We start from the raw sequence: 23,605 nt of genomic DNA, 5'->3' as shown, positions 1-23,605 counted from the left end.
AATATTTACAGCACGATGAGATTTCCTTTTCTATGCTTAAAAATACTGTGATAAGATTGATTCTTAATTTGCTAATAGTACGAAATTGAAATGCACATCATTTCAATAACAAAACAGTTGAATCGCGAAAATTCAATTTTTAGGCTATCTCTTTTTTCGAGGTCTATTTCTACATAATCGTTATACATTTTATCGTTATTAAAAACAATTTACTGCAGATAAATTTTATCTGTGCTTAAGCTTTTAAATTGTCAAATTGAATTCCTTCGTATGTATAGGCTAACGATAAAACTTTTAAGCATTACCAAGCGAGGAACTAACGGGGATAAGTACACTTTATTTGCTTCTATTTATAAACGTGTCTGTGCGATCACACACACATGACACCTAGGACGAGGCCATCAGTTTGGCTGCTTGTATAACGTTGTGCTGATGATGATATCCAGCGAGATCGGCAGCTGTGCTGTGATGATGGTGGTGATGATGATGATGACCATGGGTTAGAGCTCCATTGACGGCTCCGCTCACAGCTGCCGAGTGAGGACTATGGTGACTGTGCAGAGAACCAAAAGTGCCCCCAAAGTAACCGCTCTGCAGACAGTTGTTCATATAATCTCCATATCCGTTAGAGCCGACTGAAGTTGGAGTTGAAGCGGCAAGCGGACTGGATTCGGACTTAATTTGACCGAACGGAGACGCTCCTAGGCTGGTTCCGGAATTGTGGATGTAGTTGTTTGATGCAGGAGAATGATGCACAGGATTCGATGCGGAGGACGAGTAAAATGGGGATGTGTTGTGCGCCTGTTGCTGTTGCTGGGATGAGGAAACGGAACCGGTGAGATTACCACCGCCCAAGGACCCTGCACAGGACAGCGATGAGAGATCGTATTTGCCTCCTAGGTTCAGCGACGATGAGTGATGGGACGACGTCAGTGACGAGGACAGGTTGTACGATTGGTGGTGATGAGGCGATATGTGTAGAGATCGTAGCGGCGGTGACGTTAAGTTCGGCGTCTTAGGACTCACCGACAGATTTTTGGAGTTTCCATTGCGATCTGTGTGTAGATGGGAGCCTGGAAATAGAAGAGGAATTTGCATTAGGATCAATGAAGCAAAATAAATAGTTTGACTGTGCAATTTGAAAATACCCAAGTAAATTGATTTCTAAATTATATGCGTAACACAAAACTAAACTAGCGAAAGCATAAAAAAGCACTGATTTTAGCGATTTTTCATGTGTCTACCCTGCCACATGCTGGAGATTCGACCCATGCATCGCTAATCGTAGCAAATCTGTTGTGTGCAATAAATTGACGGCTGAAAAGCTGAAAAGCTAATACATCATCTCGGCTGAAATACAGTCTACCCCTGGCACTCGTTGGATCATCCCTCGATGATAAGCCATCATCTCAACTTACGCAACTCTTAACTTTCGCCGCGTCTAGAAGAGACTCGAAGTCGTGAAGTCTGTCAGATGATCAAGTTCCGTAAGCGGAATATAAAAACTATGCCAAGATGGTAATTGGATAGCTGTTGGATGGTGAAATTTCGCTACGTAACATGGTGCTATTAGTCGAAGCTTGGGAGGGTTGGCGATCTTCGGTAGAACGTTAATCTTCAGCAGATTCATTTTATCCTGTGATCTCTTGGTATAATGAGCTGAGGCTAAGTCCTGCCAGATTACATCATCCTTAGCGTGATGCTCTGTACTAATTACTATTTCCTTGTTCACCGCAAGCCACGAAGGAAAAAACTGCGGCTTGGACATTCGCTTCTCGCTGATCGTCAACCATAGAAGGATCAGGACATTGGAAAGATGTTTTCCTTCTGCCTGCTGCTCAGATACGGCTGGCCTAGGCTGACGCTTCCCCGTAAAAATGTCTATCTTGTCCAAGTACTTTTTACAATTTGGCCGGCTGCTCCAACCTCCACGGCCCAAGGTATGAAACCATGAGGCCACTTTACTCTCGATTCTTTTTAATTTCTGCTGCATTTTAGGAGCGCGCAGCACCATCAGGCGACCAGAAGCAGGCTTCCGTTCGACACTTTTGCCTTTCTTCAAAAGAAAGAGGATTTTGTTAATGCCAGATCGGCTATATCCGGCAGACACAAAGTATCTCATAATCTTCAACTTCTTCACTCCGGAATAGAGCTGGCAGCACGAACAAAGCAACAAACGTAATTACTTGACTGTTTTTGCCATGGCTGCTGCAAATCAATTGACAACACTATGGAGTATGGAAAACACTATGCAGCATGGAAAACAGCAACTCTTCTGGTGGACTGGATGGGCCTAACTGAATGCGGTAACTGGCGTGGCTTCATGTTTCTCTGTATTACTCTCAAAGTGCTCTGTAAGGTAATCCTCAACCAGATTCGATTCGAAGATCGACGCTACTTTCCGGCGGCAGCAAGATGGATTCCGTGCTGGCCGATCATGTGTAGACCACATCACAACGCTCCGCATTATATTGGAGCAGATCAACAAATTTCAGGACTCTCGTCTGCTGGTGTTCGTTGACCTCGAAAAGGTATTCGACCGACTCAACCACGAAAACATCTGGGGCGCACTTAGGCGTAAAGGAATTCCAGATAAGCTAGTCCATCCCATCGAGGCTCAGTACGAGTTGTTCTCGTGCAAGGTTTTGCACAACGGCGTCTTGTCCGACCCTATAAGGGACACTGCTGGCGTGAGACAGGGCTGCATTTTATCACCGTTTTTGTTTCTCATCGTTATGGATAAGATATTAGTTGGAGGAATTGACACTAGATCAAATGGAGGAATGCCTTGAAATCCTGTAGCGATGGAGCAGCTAAATGACTTGACCTAGCCGACGACATTGTCCTGTTCGCACTACGCCGAAACGATATGCAGAGCATGTTAGATGACCTCTACGAAAGCTCCCAGGCAGCAGGTCTCACAGTCAATATAGCGAAAACTAAGTCTATGGTAGTGAACACTGACAATTCCACCAACTTCACAGTAGTGGGACAATAAGTTCAGCAGGTAGACGCCTTTCAATATCTTGGCAGCCAAACAACGTCCGATGGTGGTACCAAGACTGATATAGCCACATGGATCAGGAAGGTCAGGGGTGCCTTTGCAGGTCTGTGAAACATTTGGCGTTCAAACCAGATCACTCTACGTACGAAAACCCGAATCTTTAATTCAAACGTTAAATCCGTACTGCTGTATGCCCGCGAAACGTAGTGCGTCTCAGCGGAGACAACGCAAAAACTGCAGGTATTCATTAACCGGTGCCTGCGATCAGTGCTGTTAATATTCATCAGCATAACGTTCAAACTTCTGGATTATCAGTCTACCTTGCATTGAAAATCTGCTTGCTTTGATCAAACGTACATAATAACTATATACAGCAAGCATGAACTTCATGCACGAGAATATAGAATATCAGTGCCCTGTGATATTGTAACAAACTGATATTCACGTTTGAGCAGTGAAAATCAATAAAAAAATGTACCGTTCTGATTCAAACTTCGAACACTTAAGCTATGCTGAAACTTTCTTCAAAGAGAAATGTTCGAAAACATCTTTATTTTACTCCCATAAATGGTTTAATAGCATGACAATTTAATTATTTTCGTGTTAAAATATTAAAAATGAGGATAAAATGATAGTTTACATTGAAAAACACCAAAAAACTGCTGTTCGGTTTTGATTCAAACTTCGAACACTTTCATGGTCGACATTCAAAGCTTGAATATTTCAGTCTCAGACATCGAACACTTGTATTTCTTTGAAAAGTATTAATGTTTTTAGTGTCATTCAACTTAAATAAGTGAAATTTCATCCTTTTTCTAAACACTGTCTTTTTAAATTCACCTAACAGTTTAATTCAAAATTTTCACACAATAATTAGTTTCAATTCGTATTTCTGTAGTCAATTGCTTATATTTTCAAACTCTATGTACCACATCTAAAGCAAGTTAACTTTGTACAACTTTACAATGCAGATAATTCATTTTCCCGAAGGGACATCCGGAAAAACCGGATATTATTCGTGGGTGTTCGAAGTTTGAATCACACCTCAAAACGTGATTCAAACTTCGAACACTTTTTATTTATCTCATATCTTTGAAATAATGCATGAAATATTGTGTTTTAACTATGCTTTAGTACATATATATCTTGCACTTACCTATTAATCGCGAAGTATGAAGGTAAATGTTCTAAACTTGGTAAAATAATGCAAACGAAAAAACAGCTACTTTTACACGAAACGCTAAGAGTATGCGAACGAAATTAAAATCTGAGTTCTCACTTTTTTCCAGCGCCTGCTGATTTCTTACAAGGAGCCCTACAGTTCAATGTCATACCTCACTGGATAGAGGACATTCTAACGAACACGGTGGTGTACAATAAGCGTAACATTTTATCAAATTAGCGATACTAACGAGCATTTTATTCTGAAGTGTTCGAAGTTTGAGACTGTTCTAAGTTTGAATCAGAACGGTATGTTGTTATTTAGCATTTATTGCGTTCAGCTGTTGGACATAAGATTTTTCTTTTCATTTACTGCATTTAAAATTGTTTTTTTCCTGAAGTGAATATCACCTTCTGGGTTTGAAAATCACTTTCTGCTGTTCTATTTTCACGATATATTGAACTTGTATACTATGATGAAAATCACTGTGCAGTTGTACATACGAAACTCAGAGGTATAAAAAACAATGTATGCTAAGAAAAAAGATTTTCTGTTTTGTTTGAAATTCGGTGATAATTAAAGGCCCTGCCTGCGATACATCATTCGTGCCTGGTGGCCTGATAACTGGATATCCAATGAGGAACTCCATCGTCGGTGTCATCAACGGCCGATAGCTACAGAAATTCGTGAACGTAGGTGGAAGTGGATCGGACACACCTTGAGGAAAGGAACGAACAAGATTTGCAGAGAAGCACTCGGTTGGAATCCGCAAGGACAGCGTAGAAGAGGCAGATCCAGAGGCTCATGGCGACGCAGCCTAGCCAACGACATCCGGGCTGTAAACGAAAACCTGTCCTGGCGACAAGTAAAAGCCATGACGGAGCCAAGAGCATGACAGGTAGAAAAAATCCAATAAAAAGCAACGTCCTACACATTTTGCTTGCACATTAACACCCTCTGTTATGCATGTTGCGGAGTAATTTATATTTGTAGGGTTTTATACTGATAGGTTTTTACATTTGTACGGTTTTATACTGAAAACTCGAAGCAACACACCAGCGTTGTGGCGTGGCCATGTTGCAAAACATGTTTTTTTTTAACATAAATAGTATGAAAGTAATGAAAGGTACAGGCTCGAAGGAGACGAATGTGCGCTTGCCACGAATTGTAATTGTAGACAGCGACGGACTAGAGTGGCAGATGGAGCTCGTGTATTTGGGATCGCTGGTGACCGCGGACAACGACACGAGTAAGCAATTTCAGCGACGCATTAAAGTAGTAAATCGAGGCTATCACGCCCTTCGCAATACGCTACGAAGCTAATTATTTACAAACCCCTAATTAGACCTGTAGTTTTTATGGACTGGAAACTGTGACGCTACCCATGGAAGACACACGTACTAACATACGTGTCATTGCCGTATTTAAGCGGAAGGTGCTTCAAGCGGTCTTTGAACGAAAACAACCTGAAAGCGGCAAGTAACGATGGCACACAAAAGTGACAGTCACTTCTTGGAGTGTCCTTTATCGTATATGTGGTGAAGGTCGGTAGATTATGATGCACCAAATACGTTATAAGGATGCCGGACGAATGCGACTAGAACCGTTCTTTTTAATCACCCCAGCAGCACCAAGAAGAGAAGGCATAACGTGCGAAATGACTGAATCAAGTTGAAGACAACTTGAGGCTTCTGAGACACCTGACTAGAATATAGACGATTGTTTGAAATAGCATTGTGCTGAACACCAGGCCCATTCCTTGTCTAATCAGCAAAGAAGAGAAGTTTGAGTAGTTTCAAGGTAAAATTGATACAAGACTAGAACGAGAAGCAAACTTTGGTAAAAAACGCTGAAGGAAACTGTGCGAGAATTTACTGATACGGAGCAGGAAATTCATTGAATGTTCATTCAGAAGAGGTCGTTACGTTTTCGCAAGTGCAGTGAGGCTGATTGACTTTTCTGGCCCTACTTGGCACACTGTAAGCACAGACATAGCTATTTGAAGAAAATCTCACAAAAATATAGCCACGCACATTTTACCTGAGCACTAGCACCATCTATGACCGACATTCCCAAATGTTAACTTACAACAGGAATATCCCTCGATCGAGCTAGTATGTTACAAGTGGTCTTTCCTTCCTTTCGCTGAAAAGCGCCACTTTGACGAATACGGAGACGTTTGAAATGACTATTACAGCGTACGAAGAATAGGACAATGAGCATTACATCTGCTTGTCCGTGCTTTCGCTATTCTAAATTCAAACGACTTGTGCTCCACGATAAAATCGTCCAAGTATATGTTTGCGGACGATCTGAAGTTCTATCGGGTAGTCGCTTCCAGTGTTGACTGCTCTGCCATACAATCCGACATCGATTCGCTGTTAAGTTGGTGCAAACTCAACGGAATGGACGTGAACGTGCAGAAATGTAATGTCATCTCATTCTGCAGAAATAGGCATCTCACCTTGTTTGACTACAAAATGGATTCAGCTAGTATCACCCGAGTCGATTCCGTTAAAGATTTGGGCATTCTTCTAGATAACAAATTATGTTTCACTCAGCACATTACAGCTACTACTGCTAAAGCGTACGCTATTCTGGGCTTCATAAAAAGGAATACGCAGCAGTTTACCGACCCTTATTGCTTGAAGGCTCTCTACTGTGCGATTGTACGCAGTATCCTTGAGTATGGAGCGCTTGTATGGGCGCCCTACCACGCTGTCCATATCAACCGGATCGAACGAATCCAGCGTCACTTCGTTCGGTACGCTCTGCGGTTGCTGCCCTGGGATGACCCAATTCGACTGCCTCCTTACGAACATCGATGCGCTTTGATACGTCTGCCAACGTTGGCGAATAGGAGAACTTTGCTGCAACGACTATTCATCTTTGATCTTCTTGGAGGTAATATCGACAGCCCGGAGCTCCTAAGTCGAGTCCGATTTAACGTTCCATCAAGGCATACTCGACGAGCTGATTTCTTTAGGCTTCCAATGCACCGTACTCAATTCGCTCAAAACAATCCATTTGACGTATGTTGTCGTGTATTTAATACTGTTTCTGACGATTATGATTTTAATGTTACTCGGACTACTTTCAAACTTAGAATAAGTAATTACTAAGAACTGTCTGTACGAAATTTCGAAGACTAGTATAAATAAATAAATAAATAAATAAATAAATTCATAATACGACAACCATGGCGTCACTGCACAGTAGTCCAAAAGGGCGAAAAGTGGAACTTTTTTCCTAGTGTCTTTTGCTTTCATTTTATCATTTATGGTCTTCAGCACTTTTGTTCATATGAATATCCCCTTTAATCTAAAACTGTCAAAAGTTCGGCATTGCTTACTATAATGAAAATAGAAAAAATAACTTTTTTTTTGTTAGGAAATATAGACATAGTTTTTTCGGCAAAGTTGTAAATATTATAAAGACAAGCAACTTTTCTGAAGAAATAAAATTTCTATCTTTATCAAGAGCTGAGCTATAGAGCATATTCTTTAAAACTTCTTTAAAAGTTGGTTTTTCATACTTAGCTTTTGTTAGTTACATTTTACAAGAATACAATCTTCTAGGTAATTATCGCAGCTCTCAAAATACACGTTTTTTCAGAAAACCGCAAGCCTTTTGGACCTTTACTTGCTGAGTTATTGCATATTCAAGCTTTAAATTTCCATGGCTTCACGAGCCCATGGGGTAAGATGTGGCAAGCAGATTTATGAAATCAGCGCTTCATCTTAAAGCTTAAGTCGAGTACTCTAAACTTGTATGGGTTTCGCCAACTACTCAACTACTCAAATGAGAATACGGCAAGCATACGCATTATGTGTTTCGCGTTCGCGAAAGGCTCGAAACACGTGCATTTTTTTTTGTGTTCATAGATAGACACAAGGTTTCTTCGGCAAAGTTATGTAAAATATAGAGGTAAACAACTTTGCTAAAGAAATGGCATTTCTATTGCTATCGAATGCAGAGCTGTAGAGCATTTTCTTTGGAAATTCTTTAAAAATAAGTTTTTCATATTTAGCGTATATTGGTTGCATTTTACAGGAGTATATGGTTCTACGCGATTGTTGAAAGACTCAAAACACATGTTTTTGCAGAAGATTGCAAATCTTTAGCACCTTACGTTACAATGTTATCGCTCATTTAAGCTTTATTTTTCCTTAACTTCATGAGTCAAAAGCGATAACTTTGTAGGGAAAGGTCCTAGAGATTTGCAATCTTCTGCAAAAACGTGTATTGAGTCCCTCAATAAGGTTTTAGTACTCGACTTAAGCTTTAAGATGAAGTACTGATTTCATAAATCCGCTTGCCACATTTTACCCCACGGGCTCGTGAAGCTATGGAAATTTAAAGCTTGAATAAGCAATAACACAGCAAGTAAAGGTGCAAAAACGTGTATTTTGAGAGCTTCGATAATTGCCTAGAACATTGTATTCTTGTAAAATGCAACTAAGAAAAGCTAAGTATGAAAAGCCAGTTTAGAAGTTTTAAAGAATATGCCCTATAGTTCAACACTCGATAAAAATAGAAATTTTATTTCTTCAGCAAAGTTGCTTGTCTTTACAATATTTACAACTTTGCCGAAAAAACTATGTCTGTATTTCCTCACACAAAAAAGTTATTTTTTTATTTTGCATTATGGTAAGCAATGACAAACTTTTGACAGTTTTAAATTAAGGGAGATATTCATATGAACAAAAGTGCTGAAGACCATAAATAATAAAATGAAGGCAAAAAACACTAGAAAAAAAGTTCCACTTTTCGCCCTTTTGGACCACTGTGCACTGTGGTTCCCAAGTTCCATCAAATATCATGTAGTATGGAAATATAATCGACAGGAAGGAGTTCAATCGAAAATGGAATTTGGCTGCTAAACTAGTGGAAAACCGTTGGCAGAATTAGGGGAGGTGTAGGAAAAGCGTGATCAACCTTTATTTATCCGTTTTATATATAAATGGCAATGTTTAGTACTCATTTTTGAATAAAAATCAATGATCAATATAGAAGAATGCTGTGACAACTTCAGCAAGTTGGCACTATGTTTTAAACAAGATGTAGGACACAATCTTCATATAAATATATCGGAAACTCACCGTCACTCATTTCCTCCTTTTTGCCAGCCCCAACGAGGGCCATCACATCGGTCGCTCCTCCCGCCCCGGAACCACTTTTCTTCGGTTTTCGTTTACGCGTCTGAATGCCATCTTTGCGCATCGCCAACGGTCGATTGACGCCGTGCAGCTTGAAGTACAACCCACACGCGTTGCACACCGGTTCGCCATCGTTGTTTCTTCTCCACAGCGTAGTGGTTCGTGTGCCGCAGTTCGTGCAGCAAAGACCCAAACGGCGAGTGGCAGTCTATACAGGAAGCAAAGAAAAAGAGAAAAAATAAACTGAATTATAACAGTTTGCATTACTGAACTGCGATTTGTTAAGAAAGAGAAAGAAATACAGAGAGGTTTGTGTCTTGACTAAACGAACAGGAAAACAGTGGGAGAGGGGAAGAATGTTATTACAAAACTGGAATACTCACACTCACCAATCTCTTGCTTGGCTTTATCAAGGGACGATTCATACCGTTCATCTTATGATAGAGCCCGCATGCATTGCAGAGATAGTGACCGGTGCCGTCGCGACGCCAGAGTGGTGTTGAGATGGCCCCACAATTGACACACTCTCGTCCCTCGCCGAACGGGAATTCCATTGCACTATCTGTACGAGTTTGCGTCATCGTCGATGTGTGTGAGCGCGTGTATGTGTGAGGGCACGTCCACCCACATCCAACAACCGGCGGCGAAGGGTTCCGCAATGGCAATCGGAATCAATTTATTTTCACGCCACAGTCCGAAGTTGGGCCATTAATTAATCGAATTTATTGGAGCAATTTAATTGGACGAAGGACGCGCGTGCAACATTTTCATTTAGTTTTCAAACGAACGAATCGGCAGGCAGAAGAGAGTGTGTTTAGGGTGTGTATTCGCGGGTGGATTATTTAGAACCGCCGTTGCATTTGGGAGTTACGAAAAAAGAAGGGGAAAGAGAAAATGCTTTAGTTAATTTATTCGCCGGTTATTACCTTCTTCAAATTACCATATGGTGACGTTCGCTGGAATCCGGTCGGGTCGTAGGCGCGCCAGGAGCCCATCATCATGTTCTGCGCGTAGAACTGCGGCGGGAGCTGAGTGTGGGTAGTGCCTGTTGGCGTTCGACGGTGAGCGTGTTTCGTAAGACGGATTCGCGTAAGGTGGTGCCGTGGTCCGACATACAAGGGAAGAAGCAGAACAAAATGGAGTAGAACGTAAGTGCTTTGCATGTTGTGAGGATTTCGACAATGTATGTAGTAATAGAAGAAACTTGAAAGCAGCTTATACTGCTTATGGATCATGGAAGGGATTTACATTTTCTGTTACTGCTGGAAAAGTTAAATCCCTTTCTTGCTCCATATATCGCATTATAAAGTTTACTCATAAATACCTGCACTAGAATTGCTCAAAGTGGTACGGGTTTCTCTTGCAAGAATTACACAAAAATTTCGATTAGATTTACAAAAAGTTAATAATTGTTGTTAACTTCCTTCAAATCTTTTAACATCTAAAACTGAAATATGCCAATCATCAAAATCTATTGGCATATAAAATTGGTAGAACTATCTATGACAGTGACAGTGAATGAGATAATTTCATTTAAAAATAAATATTAGGAAAAATGTTACAACAAATGGAACTCCCGTCATTTGATACAAATCCCAGTCAATCAGATATTCAATGTTAAATTTGAACTTAGGTTGCTACTCCTGAAAACATCCGAAAAAATCTAAAAATTATTAGGGGATTGTCCCCTGTTGTGAAACGGCTCTGGTTGTGAAACACCCATCATTTTTGACGTGTTTATTAAACTAGCACTACCAAGTTACTACCGACGTCTCGTCTCATGGTATTCTAGCTTTTCAGTAAACAAAAACAACAATAAAAATATTTGTTTTGTAGGAAATGTATTCGAAAAAAATACCCGAAAAATGTTTAAAAATGTTGTGAGATTGATTTTGTGTGTATCAAATTCAATAGAAAAAGGCAGTAAAATGCATATACCCTTATTTTTGGACCTCTATTTCATCACACAAACAATTTTTAATCGATTTAATTTACTCAAAAAATATTACACTAATTTTTACAAACTGACGTCCGCACTATAGGCCAGAATTTGAAATTTCGGGACAAATATATTTGCCGTTAAACGGCGTGTCTCAGCTCAATGTAGCTCAATTTTAACCTAAAATCAGTTATATCTTATTAGTTAATACATATAAACCAAAACAGTCTTCAGCAAAAATATTCCTCTTTTATGTGCAAAATATTTTCTAGAACATCACATTGAGCTGTCTATTAAAATAAACATATTACAAGAAGAAATGTGTTTTGAGGGGTCGTTTATAAACAAAGGTCTATTGCTGAAAATGGGTAAAAGGTAGAAGTTTCATATCTTAACAAAATTGCTTGAAATTGGTTTATCTTTAATATTTTGAAACCAAAAAGGTAAAAAAAAGTTTACTCAAAAAGTTATTACTTAAATTGTTGTTTAAGTAACGCTTCAATTTAGGACGGCCCCTTCAAAATATGCATCAATTTTTTATTCAAAAAGTTGCCGAAGACCACATTGAGCTGAGACATGCTGTTTAACCGCAAATATTTTTGTCCAGAAATTTTAATTTCTGGCCCATAGTGGTCCGCCCCGGTTGTGAAACAGTGAAGTTCTCCGATTATGAAAAATTCAGAAAAACGATTATTCAATACTTTAATGATCACAAACATTTTCAACACCATTTTCAGGCACATGAGAGCCAAATCCGAATATTTGAGATCTCGAACTTCCTGTTGTTACGTGCATTGATTGAAATTCAGATTTGGATGACTAAATTGAGAAACTGATAAGTTATTTTGCATGTAAGGTGTTTTCCGTTAATAATTAAATGCAATATTTTATTTTCTTTATTTTTTCGTTATCTTTATTTTTTTTATGGAATTTCCGAAGTGTTTCACAACCGATAACTTTTTTTTTGAAACGGTGGTTCTACAATTGATGAAGGGACGGTAGGGGAAAGTAATGAAAAGTTTTTTTGAAAATGGATGGGAACGAGTGGAAAGGTGAGGGGGGAGGGAATATTGGTAGCTACACTTAACAAGTTGTCGTTGTGATTCCTACCTTTTGTCCAATGCTGGAAGGTGCATGGGCCGAACCAAGCTATCTGAGTTTATAACCGGATTCGAACACACAACACCCGCCAGGGCATGGGGCTCGCTGGTACTTGTACCTTTGAACTATAGAGGCGCTGAACGTTTCTCAATTTCGCTATAACTTTTTTGTTTCAAGCGAAAAATATATGCTGTCTTCAGCAAAAAAGGTACGTAAGTCTTCAATTTTTCAAATGCTTTAAAAAGATTTGAAATTGAATAATCTGATCAAAATCTATGACCAAAAAACAAAATCGGTTTCACAACCGAGGACATTCCCCTATGTCCGAAACCTTACGGTCTAAAAATAAATTGATTGGAGCCGAAAAGTGAAGTTTGAAAGTTTGAAATTCAAATGTCAACATAGATTGCAAGTTTGTTTTGACTTTTCATTCGTTTAAGAATGGTAATGACGGACGCAAAAAGGAAACTTATGTCTGTTTTTAAAAAATGTTCGACCGTGTGATATTTTGAAGAAGCTGAAGCCATTTGGAATAAACGAAAAATCTATCTTTCGTACCATCAAATGATACAAGGCAACCGGTTCTTGAAAAATACTCCCCAAACCTGACCATAAACGCATTGTACAGACACCGGAAGCCATGAAACGAGTAAGAGAGCGAATTCAAGAATACTTTAAAATAAGGTCTTCGATTGATTCTATACAAAAAACAACGCGTGTACGATTTCACTGAAAAGCAGAAGATCACAAGAGTCGAAAGATGTCGACAGCTACTCAAGCGACACGGTGATTGTGAAATTCTGTTTTCGGACGAAACATTGTTCCTGCTAAAGGATCACCACAACCAACAAAATGGTCAGATATATGCAGCACACCTTTCTGGCGTTCCTCGGGATAAATTGGCTGTTCAATGGTTCCAGAATGTTTCCAGGGTGATGGTATGGGCGTGTTTCACCAAATATTTGAAGTTTCCATTGCTGTACACCAAAGCTGGTGTTAAAATCAACACTAAATATTACATCAATAATGTTTTGAAGAACCATTTGCCTCCCATCGTCAAAAAACACTACGATAATGTGTCATACTGCTTCCAACAAGATTCTGCACCGCCTCACCAAGTGAAAGCCACACAGGCTTGGAGTGATGACAATTTTCTGGATTTTATCTCTACGAAAGAGTGGCCTGCCTCTTCGCTTGATTTGAATCCTCTCGATTGCTATGCATAGGGTTACATGCTAGGCAAACTAGGGAGTACCAAAGGATTTACTGAGGATACTTTCAAGCAACGTTTGGAGAAGAATTGGGAGGAAATGCCTCAGGATTTCGTGTATACCAGCTGAAACGCTTTTCAACAACGATTGCAACTGGTAATTAAAGCAAAGGGAGAAAGATCTGAACAGGATTAATTTAAGACAAATGTTATGTATATACTAGAGATGGTCGGGTTTCATATTTTCCATGCCCGAACCCGACCCGAGCCCGAAAATTTTTTTGCTGTCAAACCCGGACCCGACCCGAACCCGAATTTTTATTTTCTGTCAAACCCGAGCCCGACCCGAACCCGAAATTTTATTTTCAGTCAAACCCGAACCCGACCCGAACCCGGATTTATTTTTCTCGCTAAGCCCGAACCCGACTTGAACCCGAATTTTTTTTTTTCGGCTAAACCAAAACCCGATTCGAACCCGAATTTTTATATTATGTTAAATTTGATCCCGCCCTGAACTTGAAATTTATATTAATTTTTATAAAACTCACACCTCGATTTAAATCTCGGAAGTTTTCTTTTCGTATTCTATATAACGTTCGAGCTCTAATATTCATTTGAAATTATAGGTTTTTATCACCCTTCTATTTCTTTTGGAACTGAATTGAAAATTCTAAAAAATTAAAGTATACACTAGAATCGTTTCTTTTACTTTTCGCGGGAATATCTCTTAAGTTTTCTATGAAACCTGTAAAAAGCGAAAAGAAAAATTTACATGAAATATTATTTTGAAATACTTGGATCTTGTTTCATTATGTTACACCGGTATCTAATAGCCGAAAGCTAGTTCATAGTCTAAAGCACTATAGTTAGTAGTATAGCTATAGCACCTTAGTTTAAAGGTAGCAAACATAAAAGGGATTGATTTTAACACTAAACATATCGACTTCACTCTACAAATATTCGCGAGAAGACCGGAAATCCCGCGATCCCCCTTCCCGGCAGAGCTGCCATAAATACAGATATTTGTGCATGCATAAATTTGGGACTACCGTTTTCTCCGGAGTATTTTATTTTCTCGATCTAATTTTTAAAAAACATAAATAGTTTATAAAGTACTTTAAAATTCAGGAACATTAGAGCCAGAAATCACAATACTGAAATAATTGATGGGTCCCAAATTTATGCATGCACAAATATCTGTATTTGTGGCAGCTCTGCTTCATGGTATGTTCAGTGTACCTGAACAGTTCAGACAACTAAACTTACAACTATTCCGAGGCACGAAACTTTTTGGAAATCGGAGTAGAAACCAATAATCTATGATAGCCGACAATTTTAGTCTTCTGTCAGTCCACCCTATCACTAGTTTGGGCGCAGTTATGACATGATTCAACTAACGAATTCTGGCGAATTCTGGAATATATAACTTTTGGTCTAAACTCGATCTAAAACTGAAAACACTAAACCGTCTAAAATGCAACCAGTCCAGTGTAGCTGATATCTGAGTCATGCTAAATATCATTAAAGTGGAGATGGTTCGGTTTCTCATTACCCAAACCCGAAACCCGGACTTATTTTTTTCGCTAAGCCCGAACCCGACCCGAACCCGAATATTTTTTTTTGGCCAAACCCGAACCCGACCCGAACCCGACACCTGGTAAAAATGTCAAACCCGAACCCGACCCGAACCCGGCGGGTTCGGGTTTTTTTCGGATTTCGGGTCCGACCGTCCGACCCGAGACCCGACCGTCTCTAGTATATACTTTACACGAAATTCACTCAAAATTAAAATTTATCCAAGCGTCTTATGGTTGTGACCATTTACTTTACTGACAATTATTACTAGTCACCCTGTATATTTTAAAACACGCATGAAGTTTTGTGCCGTGGCTTTTCACCAAAGGATTAGGCAATTAGAATGATTAGACGTTGCAAACAAATCAAAAACGTTATAGGTTAGACGCTCCATTAATGGCGTTACTAACCACAATGTAACGTTTTCTCTTGTTCTTTGTGATATGTGCTCCAACCCAACAAACATTTTTGTTTAGAGGTAGCTTGTTCAGCTATTGTATAACGAAAACCAATGGAACAAGCGCTTGATAAGCTGCTACATAAGAAAAATGTCCCTTGGGAATTAATTTTAATGGAATATTGATTTATTAAATACAAGGTATATGCCATTAAACCAAACAATTGCATTTGTTGCAACAGGAACTTTATTAAGAAAAAAATGAGTTTTCCGGTTCAATTAGGTTGCACCAAAAGTTACGCGCCAATGTTCCTTCAATAGTGTTATTTTGTATATGTTGCAAGCTGGAAAACGGAGTAGCGCAACTAACGGGTGACAGCTAAAATTTTGGAATTTTTTCGAGACACCTATACTCAACATCAAATGAGCTCAAAGAAAATGAGAGTATGTATGTGTTAGCTCTCTCTCTCCCCTCTTTTTGCCAATATTTTGACGTAGGACTACGTCTTACGGCAAGTTTTGAGAAAGGGTGTCATTCCAAAAAATCGAAAAATGCGAGCGTCACGAAAAATGAAAGGTTTTGAGCGCTAATAGCTCAGCGGTTTTCCGATCGATTTTCAATATTCTTACACCAATCGATCGGAAAATTTTCTAAGAATTGACTCAAAGTATGGATTCTTGATGTTTAACTATTGAAAAATTGAAAATAATGAACCTATGTTTTACCAGAATTCTCGCTTCGTGATTGGTTGGAAGATTCTTTACGATGATCTAAATCTATACCAATTTGATATCTGTGTTGGGAAGTAAGCCAAAACAAGTGACAGTTTCCTCATTTCAACAAGATTTCGTAACACCGCGGTTCAACCTAGACCATTTTGATGTCCTTGCTTGGGAAGTACGCCAGAGAGATTAACAAAGCCCCCTCGTGCCAACAGATTTCTTACGAACGCGATTAAACCTAGTCCAATTTGATGTCTGTGTTAGGGAAGTGTGCCACAAAAAATGACACAAGTTCCTTGTCCCAACAGATCGCAAATTCTTTACTGCGAGACGATTAAACCTCGGTGAACTTGATATCTGTGTTGGAAAAATGTGCTACAGCTGTAGTGTTCGGTTATAATACGACTTTGTATGAATAGGCATGCTTGCCGTTTCATTAGAAGTCTAGTGGAAAGATGTGCTGTAGATAAAATAGGACTGAATTGGTAAAATCCTTCAACGTGGGAAACCATGGCACATAGGAGTATTTAAGCCGAAAAGTTGGCCAAAAGTATTGTTAATCATTTTTATTAGAGTAAATGAGCGGTAATGAGTGCAAAATAGTATTATTAGTTCTTTGAAGTAATTTTTAATGGAATTATGTTCGTATATACCTAGTAGTGCAGCACAACTTTTCTGCTGTTGCTTTTACTGTAGTTGAAGAATGGAAACTTTTATAAAAATTGTGTGAGTAAAGGGAGAGAGTGGTGAAAGTGAGAGAGTTAGAGTGAGACAGAAGAGAGAACGAATCGGAGAGAAGAGAGAAAGAGTGGGAGTGAGAGAAAGAGTGAGAGAAAAGAGAGAAAAAGTGTGTGTGTGTGTGTGTGTGTGTGTGTGTGTGTGTGTGTGTGTGTGTGTGTGTGTGTGTGTGTGTGTGTGTGTGTGTGTGTGTGTGTGTGTGTGTGTGTCTGTGTGTGTGTCTGTGTGTGTGTGTGTGTGTCTGTGTGTGTGTGTGTGTGTGTGTGTGTGTGTGTGTGTGTGTGTGTGTGTGTGTGTGTGTGTGTCTGTGTGTGTGTGTGTGTGTGTGTGTGTGTGTGTGTGTGTGTGTGTGTCTGTGTGTGTGTGTGTGTGTCTGTGTGTGTGTGTGTGTGTCTGTGTGTGTGTGTGTGTCTGTGTGTGTGTGTGTGTGTGTCTGTGTGTGTGTGTGTGTGTCTGTGTGTGTGTGTGAGAGAGAGAGAGAGAGAGAGAGAGAGAGATGCGATCTTATCGACGCTTATCGAATGAATTGCGTAATGAAGAGACTAAAAGCATACGCAAATTTGATAAAAAGTAGAGGAATTTGGCGAATTTTTCTTAAAATACCTGAAATTTCTTGTTCAATTAGTTTATAGCGCATTCCTCTGGTGTCTCACAAGTACAATGTCATAAAATTTATCTTTCATATGCTTGAAATTTCATGATAGTATAATTGATTATAAGAAAAATGCTGCGAAATTGAATATTTTATCATTTAGTAAAAAGTTTTTATTTCATAAAATTGCAAAAAGTTGCAAAAATTTCACTCACAACTCTCTTCCTGGGATTCTAAGCTATGAAATGGCATCAAATATTGTGATGAGAAATGGTGAGAACATAAACAAATATCACTTTAAAGTAGCAACATATTTATGCTATTTTGCTATAATAAATACTGCTCGCTTGTCATCATTATATTCATTGAAATCTAAAGTCTGTATCAACAAATAATTGTAAAATCTTTGAGTTTAAAAAGCCTTTTTACAGCTGGTCGATAGGATATATATAGCCTTAGAAATGTGAAAGACAACATTCTTACCTATATGAGCGAAAATTTATGGCCCATTTTTACTCGAAGTTTGACAGCTCTAACAAAACAAAACAAATGGTTTCAAAATAAACGTTATATTGTGTGATAGGTATCTGGAAAGACAGCGAGGTTTACTTGGAGGATATTGAACGAGTTTTAATTTTCCTCATTTTGGCCAGCTTTTTGGTCCAAATACTCCTCTGTGCATGGATAATAAAAACAATCTTTAATTTCAGTAAGGTAGCAGGAAAGCAATAGTTTGTGTTCTTGATTTTATTAAATTGTTTTCAAATGCACTATCTTTTGAGAATTGAACGTATGCAATGTTACTACTTTGATAAATGTTACATACAACGCATGTAGCATGTATACATGAAGAATCGAATGATTACAAGCATGAATACATGCCACTATCACTACAAAGAGACTTACGTAGTCCTGCGTCACCTATATATGCGGTCGTGTCTTGTACACAACCCCTCTGAATTTTTGTTTTGTTTATGCTTGCCCTATTTTGCTTAAAATGGCGTCGAAACAAGAAGCATTTCGGGACCGCGTTGCACACTTTTACGAACTACCACAAAAATCTCGCCAAAAAGTATACTGTATAACATTTAAAAAGCGAATATATCGCGGCTTCGACTGTTTACCGTATCGTAAGCTGGCCAACAACTATTCACAAACAAGATAGTAGAAGACCAGCCTAAATTATGGACATAGAAGGACAGCGTTCTCTTTCTCGTGTCTTCAACAACAAGCCAAGGTTTGGCTATCAATTAAGATGTGTACCCTACGAATGTTTGAAGAAATTTTTGATCCCGTTTCTACAAAAATAACATGCAGGTAGACAATACGTGGTTTGGCCGAATAGAGCATCATCACATTACACAAAAAAAACACAATTGTTCCTGAATACCCACTCGATCATATTTGTACTCAAAAACCACGACCCGACCAATTTGTCTCAGTGCGCCCAATCGAAGATTTCTTTGGGTTTTTGAGTTCCTTCGTGTACAAAAAAAACTGGAGAGCCACGAATTGCAAACAGTTGATTGGTAGAATCTAGAGATGCATTCGCAAAGTTGACATGACGACCGTACAACGCTCCTGTTCCGACATCAAACGGAAGCTACGCCGAACAGCCGATTACGGACCGTTCTCAAATGTACACTAATTTTTTTTCAACAATGAACAATGTATCTTTAATTTCGATAACTCAGATCTTCTTCAAGTATCTTTGTCACTTTTTGACAACTTGAGAAAAAATTCCCAAATTTTAGTTGTCACCCGTTATAGAAATGAGTGTCTTCCAGCTGCGCCTAAAATAGTATTAGATTTTATAAAGTCGGTATTTTAGGAAATGCTTTAATTTCAAATTGTCTAATCTATCTACCTATACTCCCAACAACTATCTATACCTATAAAGAAGGATTTCTGTCTGTCTGTCTGTCTGTCTGTCTGTCTGTCTGTCCTGTGTTCCTTATAGAATCAAAAACTACTGAACCAATCGGCGTGAAAATTTGCATGTAGAGGTTTTTGGGGCCAGGAAAGGTTTTAGTGATGGTTAGAGACCCCTCCCCCCACTAAGAGGGGGAGCTCCCATACAAATGAAACACAAATTTCTGCATAACTCGAGAACTAATCAAGCAAATAGAACCAAATTTGGCATGTGGGTGTTTTCGGTGACAAGAATTTATTCTAGGGTAATTTGAGACCCCTCCTCTCTTTATAAGGGGAATTATAACTCCTCTCCCTTTTAAGAGGGGGGGTTTCCATACAAATTTCCTCATAACTCGAGAACTAATCAAGCAATTGGAACCAAATTTGGCATGTGAAAGTTTTCGAGGGCAAGAAAATTTTCTATGTTGAATTAGGACCCCTCCTCACTTTAAGAGGGGGGGCTCCTGTACAAATGAAATACCAATTTCCTCATAACTCGAGAACTAATCAAGCAAATGCAACCAAATTTGGCATGTGAAGGTTTTCGAGAGCAAGAAAATTTTCTATGGTGAATTAGGACCCCTCCCCACTTTAAGAGGAGGGGCTCCTGTACAAATGAAATACAAATTTCCTCATAACTCGAGAACTAATCAAGCGAATTGAACCAAATTTGGCATGTGTGTGTTTTTGGAGACAATTTTTTTTTCAATGATGAATTGAGACCCCTCCCCACTTTAGGAGGGGGGGTCCTATACAAACGAAATACAAATTTCCTCATAACTCGAGAACTAATCCAGCAAATGGAACCAAATTTGGCGTGTAGGTGTTTTTGGAGGCAAGAATTTTTTCTGTGATGAATTAGGACCTCTTCCCACATTAGGAGGGGGGGCTCCAATACAAATGAAATGCAAATTTCCCCATAACTCGAGAACTAATCAAGCAAATAGAACCAAATTCGGCATGTGGAGGTTTTTGGAGGCAAAAATATTTTCTACGGTGAATTAGGATCCTTCCACACTTCAAGAGGGGGGGCTTCTACACAAATGAAATACAAATTTCCTCATAATTCGAGAACTAATCAAGCAAATGGAACCATATTTGGCATGTGGGTGTTTTTGGAAGCAACCATTTTTCTCATGATGAATTAGGACTTCTTACCTTTTTAGGAGGGGGGGGGGGCTCCCATTCAAACGAAATACAAATTTGCTCATAACTTTAGAACTAATCAAGCAAATGGAACCAAATTTGGCATGTGAGAGTTTTAGATGGCAGAATTTTTTTTCTGTGGTGTATTACGACCCCTTTCCCTTTTAAGAGGGTGGGCTCCCATACAAATGAAATACAAATTTCCTTATAATTTGAGTGCTAATCAAGCAAATGGAACCAAATTTAGCATGTAGGAGATTTTTGAGTCTTGAATTTATTTTATGATAGTTAGAGACCTCTCACCCCTGTGGTAGGGGGATATGGACTCTCATACAAATAAAACAGAAATTTTTGCGAAACTCAAAAACTAATCCAACTCGAGAAATTCGAGACTCTTCCATAAAACATTAATCAATAACAAGACCACAAAAACTATCTATAGTAACACTAGATCATTCAGGACGAGACGGTCGCGAGTGTTGCCGGTGACCCGCCGTCGGAAGCGCCGCCCACTGGGGAGCTTGCAAAACTCGAGAAGTGACAAAGATCATCCGAGATTCATGATTTATGTACAACACAGGTTAATTTGTGGCAATACGAAGTTTGTCGGGTCAGCTAGTTATTATATAAAAGACGTAATTGTTTTATTTAAAATGCTTCGGCGATAAAAAAAATACACTAATAGTGAATATTAGCGCAACTATAGCAAAGGTGCTACCACAAATATTGGATCAATTACTCTATCGCAAAGAAAGCCCGTAGTTTCTACAAAAGTATGCACCATCCAAAAGTCGATGAGAACGTTGTAAAATTCAATGATTTACCATTAGAATTGCTTCCATGTTCACGGTATTCGGTAAATCTTCGTTCGAAATACTTTAAAGATCGCAAAATAACTATTCAGAGAATGATATTAGATTTCGATCGTAAATAATGCCATTTTTTGCAAAAAAAATGTCTTTTTATAGTTTGATGCTAGCAGTCAATGAATCGTGTTCAATAAAGTCTCGTTTTACGTCCACTATTGAAGAGACGTAAAAATCGGTCGTAAAAAAGAGGACGGTAATTCAAATATTGGACGTAAAAAAGGGCGAATTTTGAACGTAAAAATAAATCACGTAAAATGAATGGGCGTAAATGAGTTTCTAGTGTATTAACATCGTTGAAGTTTTCCAAAATTGCATGCTTGCCAAATGGTGTAGTTCTACACCGTGTAGAACTAGACCTTTGGTATGGATTACCTCAAGTATACTCGCGGTTATTATTTGTATGAAATTTTCTACAATACATAAATACCAGACAGAGTTACCAATTTATTGGTTCAAAAAATTCATACTTTTTTTGCAAGTTTAGTGTTATATTTAAAATTTAAACGAGGAAACTCCTAAAAAAGCATCTTTTATCGATTAATATCTTTTAGAAACTGCTGAAAATATACAACTCTAAGCCGCAGGAAATTTGGTGCGTCCACTTACCGAAACTATCCGCCGGCCAACCGTTTTGCGCGGGGAAATTAGCCGCATGGCCGTACTGCGAGTGGGTAAGCGCTCGGTTGGAAGGAACATAGACCGGTGCATTGGCGGCTGCTGCGGCCGCTGCTGCTGCCGAAGCCGTCTGATGGTAGGAACCCGAGTTTCCAGTCGCAACCGCAGCTGCCGTCATGTCGGAATACGCGGCCGCTGCAGTCGAATGAAACATGATCTGCCGCCGCCGCCGCCGCTACCGATGCTGCTGCTGCAGTAATTTGCTGCTGTCGGAGCCGCTGCCACGCGTGCCGAGAAATTCTCAGGCCCACGGAATGGAATGTCGAACGCTTCTTTGAAGAGTGAAATAAATTACTGAAAGCAAAAACCAGACGATGGAATTTATGATTATTATAAAGTACATTCAGCAGAGAAGTGGGTTAAACGATAAGTGATGAATCAGTGATGGGTTAGGTGATGGCGAAGTAAAACAGTTTAAAACTTCAAAAAGTGAAAATCATATCTTCAGAGCATGTCAGAATGAGTCACATATAAAGTTAGGTCAAAGTAGTTCAACAATTTTCGCGACATGAAATGAGTTGGTTGACCTAGCAGTGTGGCTGGTAATTGTGTGATTACAAAATTTCAATATAATTGACTTCAGTGATTGATTAAAAAACAAACGACGTTGTTATTATGTATCAAGTAGCAAGCAATAATAACACTTGAGTTTCGAATCACTATCGTTGCTCGTACCTACCTTCCACCACCCCGGTTTACTATGATACAGCACCACTATCGGGTATTAAAAGCGATTTACAATCAGTCATTTTCCGCCAACACGCAGATCGTGCCGCACTGTTATCACAGTACTACAGTAGCACACATGTGTTATTGTCTGTGCAAACGGATGCGTTTCGCTCGCTGGGTGTCCACAGACAAAATACATACAAGCGATGTTCCCTGCGATGCGATGCGATCGCCGCGCTGCCGCGCCGTCGTTATTGAGCTCTTATCTTGCCGGCTTGAGGGCAAAATTAGTCGACAAAGCCACTAAAACGTGAAATGGTTTTCAGTCGTTTTTTTTGCATTTTTTTTTTCATTATTCTTCAGTGTATTTCCTTGCACGTCACAACCAACCAGCATATCAGCATGAGTGATGATGATTATGATGTCTAGAGAGTGCGCAGCTGGAAATAGCTTACTCTAGCGTGAACCGGCTTTATTCGATTGGCTTGACGAGTTCATCGTTCCGTGACTGCGACGCTCCACAAATGATGGTACCCATCGACTAAGTGCTTTGTTATTTAATTTTTTCGTTTCAGCTGATATGGACGGAATGCCTGAACAATATGAGATATTTTTGCGGACGAGATACCTAGGTAAACCCGGGAACGGAAGTCACTTTCGGAAATATATGGGCTCGCAGGATAAGGAAGCATAACAGTTGCCAGAGGCACGCAGTTTTGTTTCGAGTGCGTG

The 23,605-nt window shown here is 39.3% G+C and overlaps 1 protein-coding gene across 1 annotated transcript; it reads right to left on the bottom strand.

The window, feature by feature from the left end:
* Positions 1-387: 387 nt before the first annotated feature.
* Positions 388-22,358, bottom strand: LOC128742203 (GATA-binding factor A-like). Its single transcript, XM_053838476.1, has 5 exons — positions 22,136-22,358; positions 10,266-10,370; positions 9,709-9,887; positions 9,269-9,533; positions 388-1,073 (listed from the first exon to the last, which is right to left on the bottom strand). Exons 1-5 carry the CDS (start codon positions 22,356-22,358, stop codon positions 388-390), a joined length of 1,458 nt encoding a protein of 485 aa, XP_053694451.1.
* Positions 22,359-23,605: the final 1,247 nt, after the last annotated feature.

This window comes from Sabethes cyaneus, chromosome 3 (assembly GCF_943734655.1).
Source record: "Sabethes cyaneus chromosome 3, idSabCyanKW18_F2, whole genome shotgun sequence".
Taxonomy (NCBI): domain Eukaryota; kingdom Metazoa; phylum Arthropoda; class Insecta; order Diptera; family Culicidae; genus Sabethes; species Sabethes cyaneus.
The sequence above is the reverse complement of the archived record's forward strand: the minus strand, read 5'-3'. Positions and strand labels throughout refer to the sequence as shown.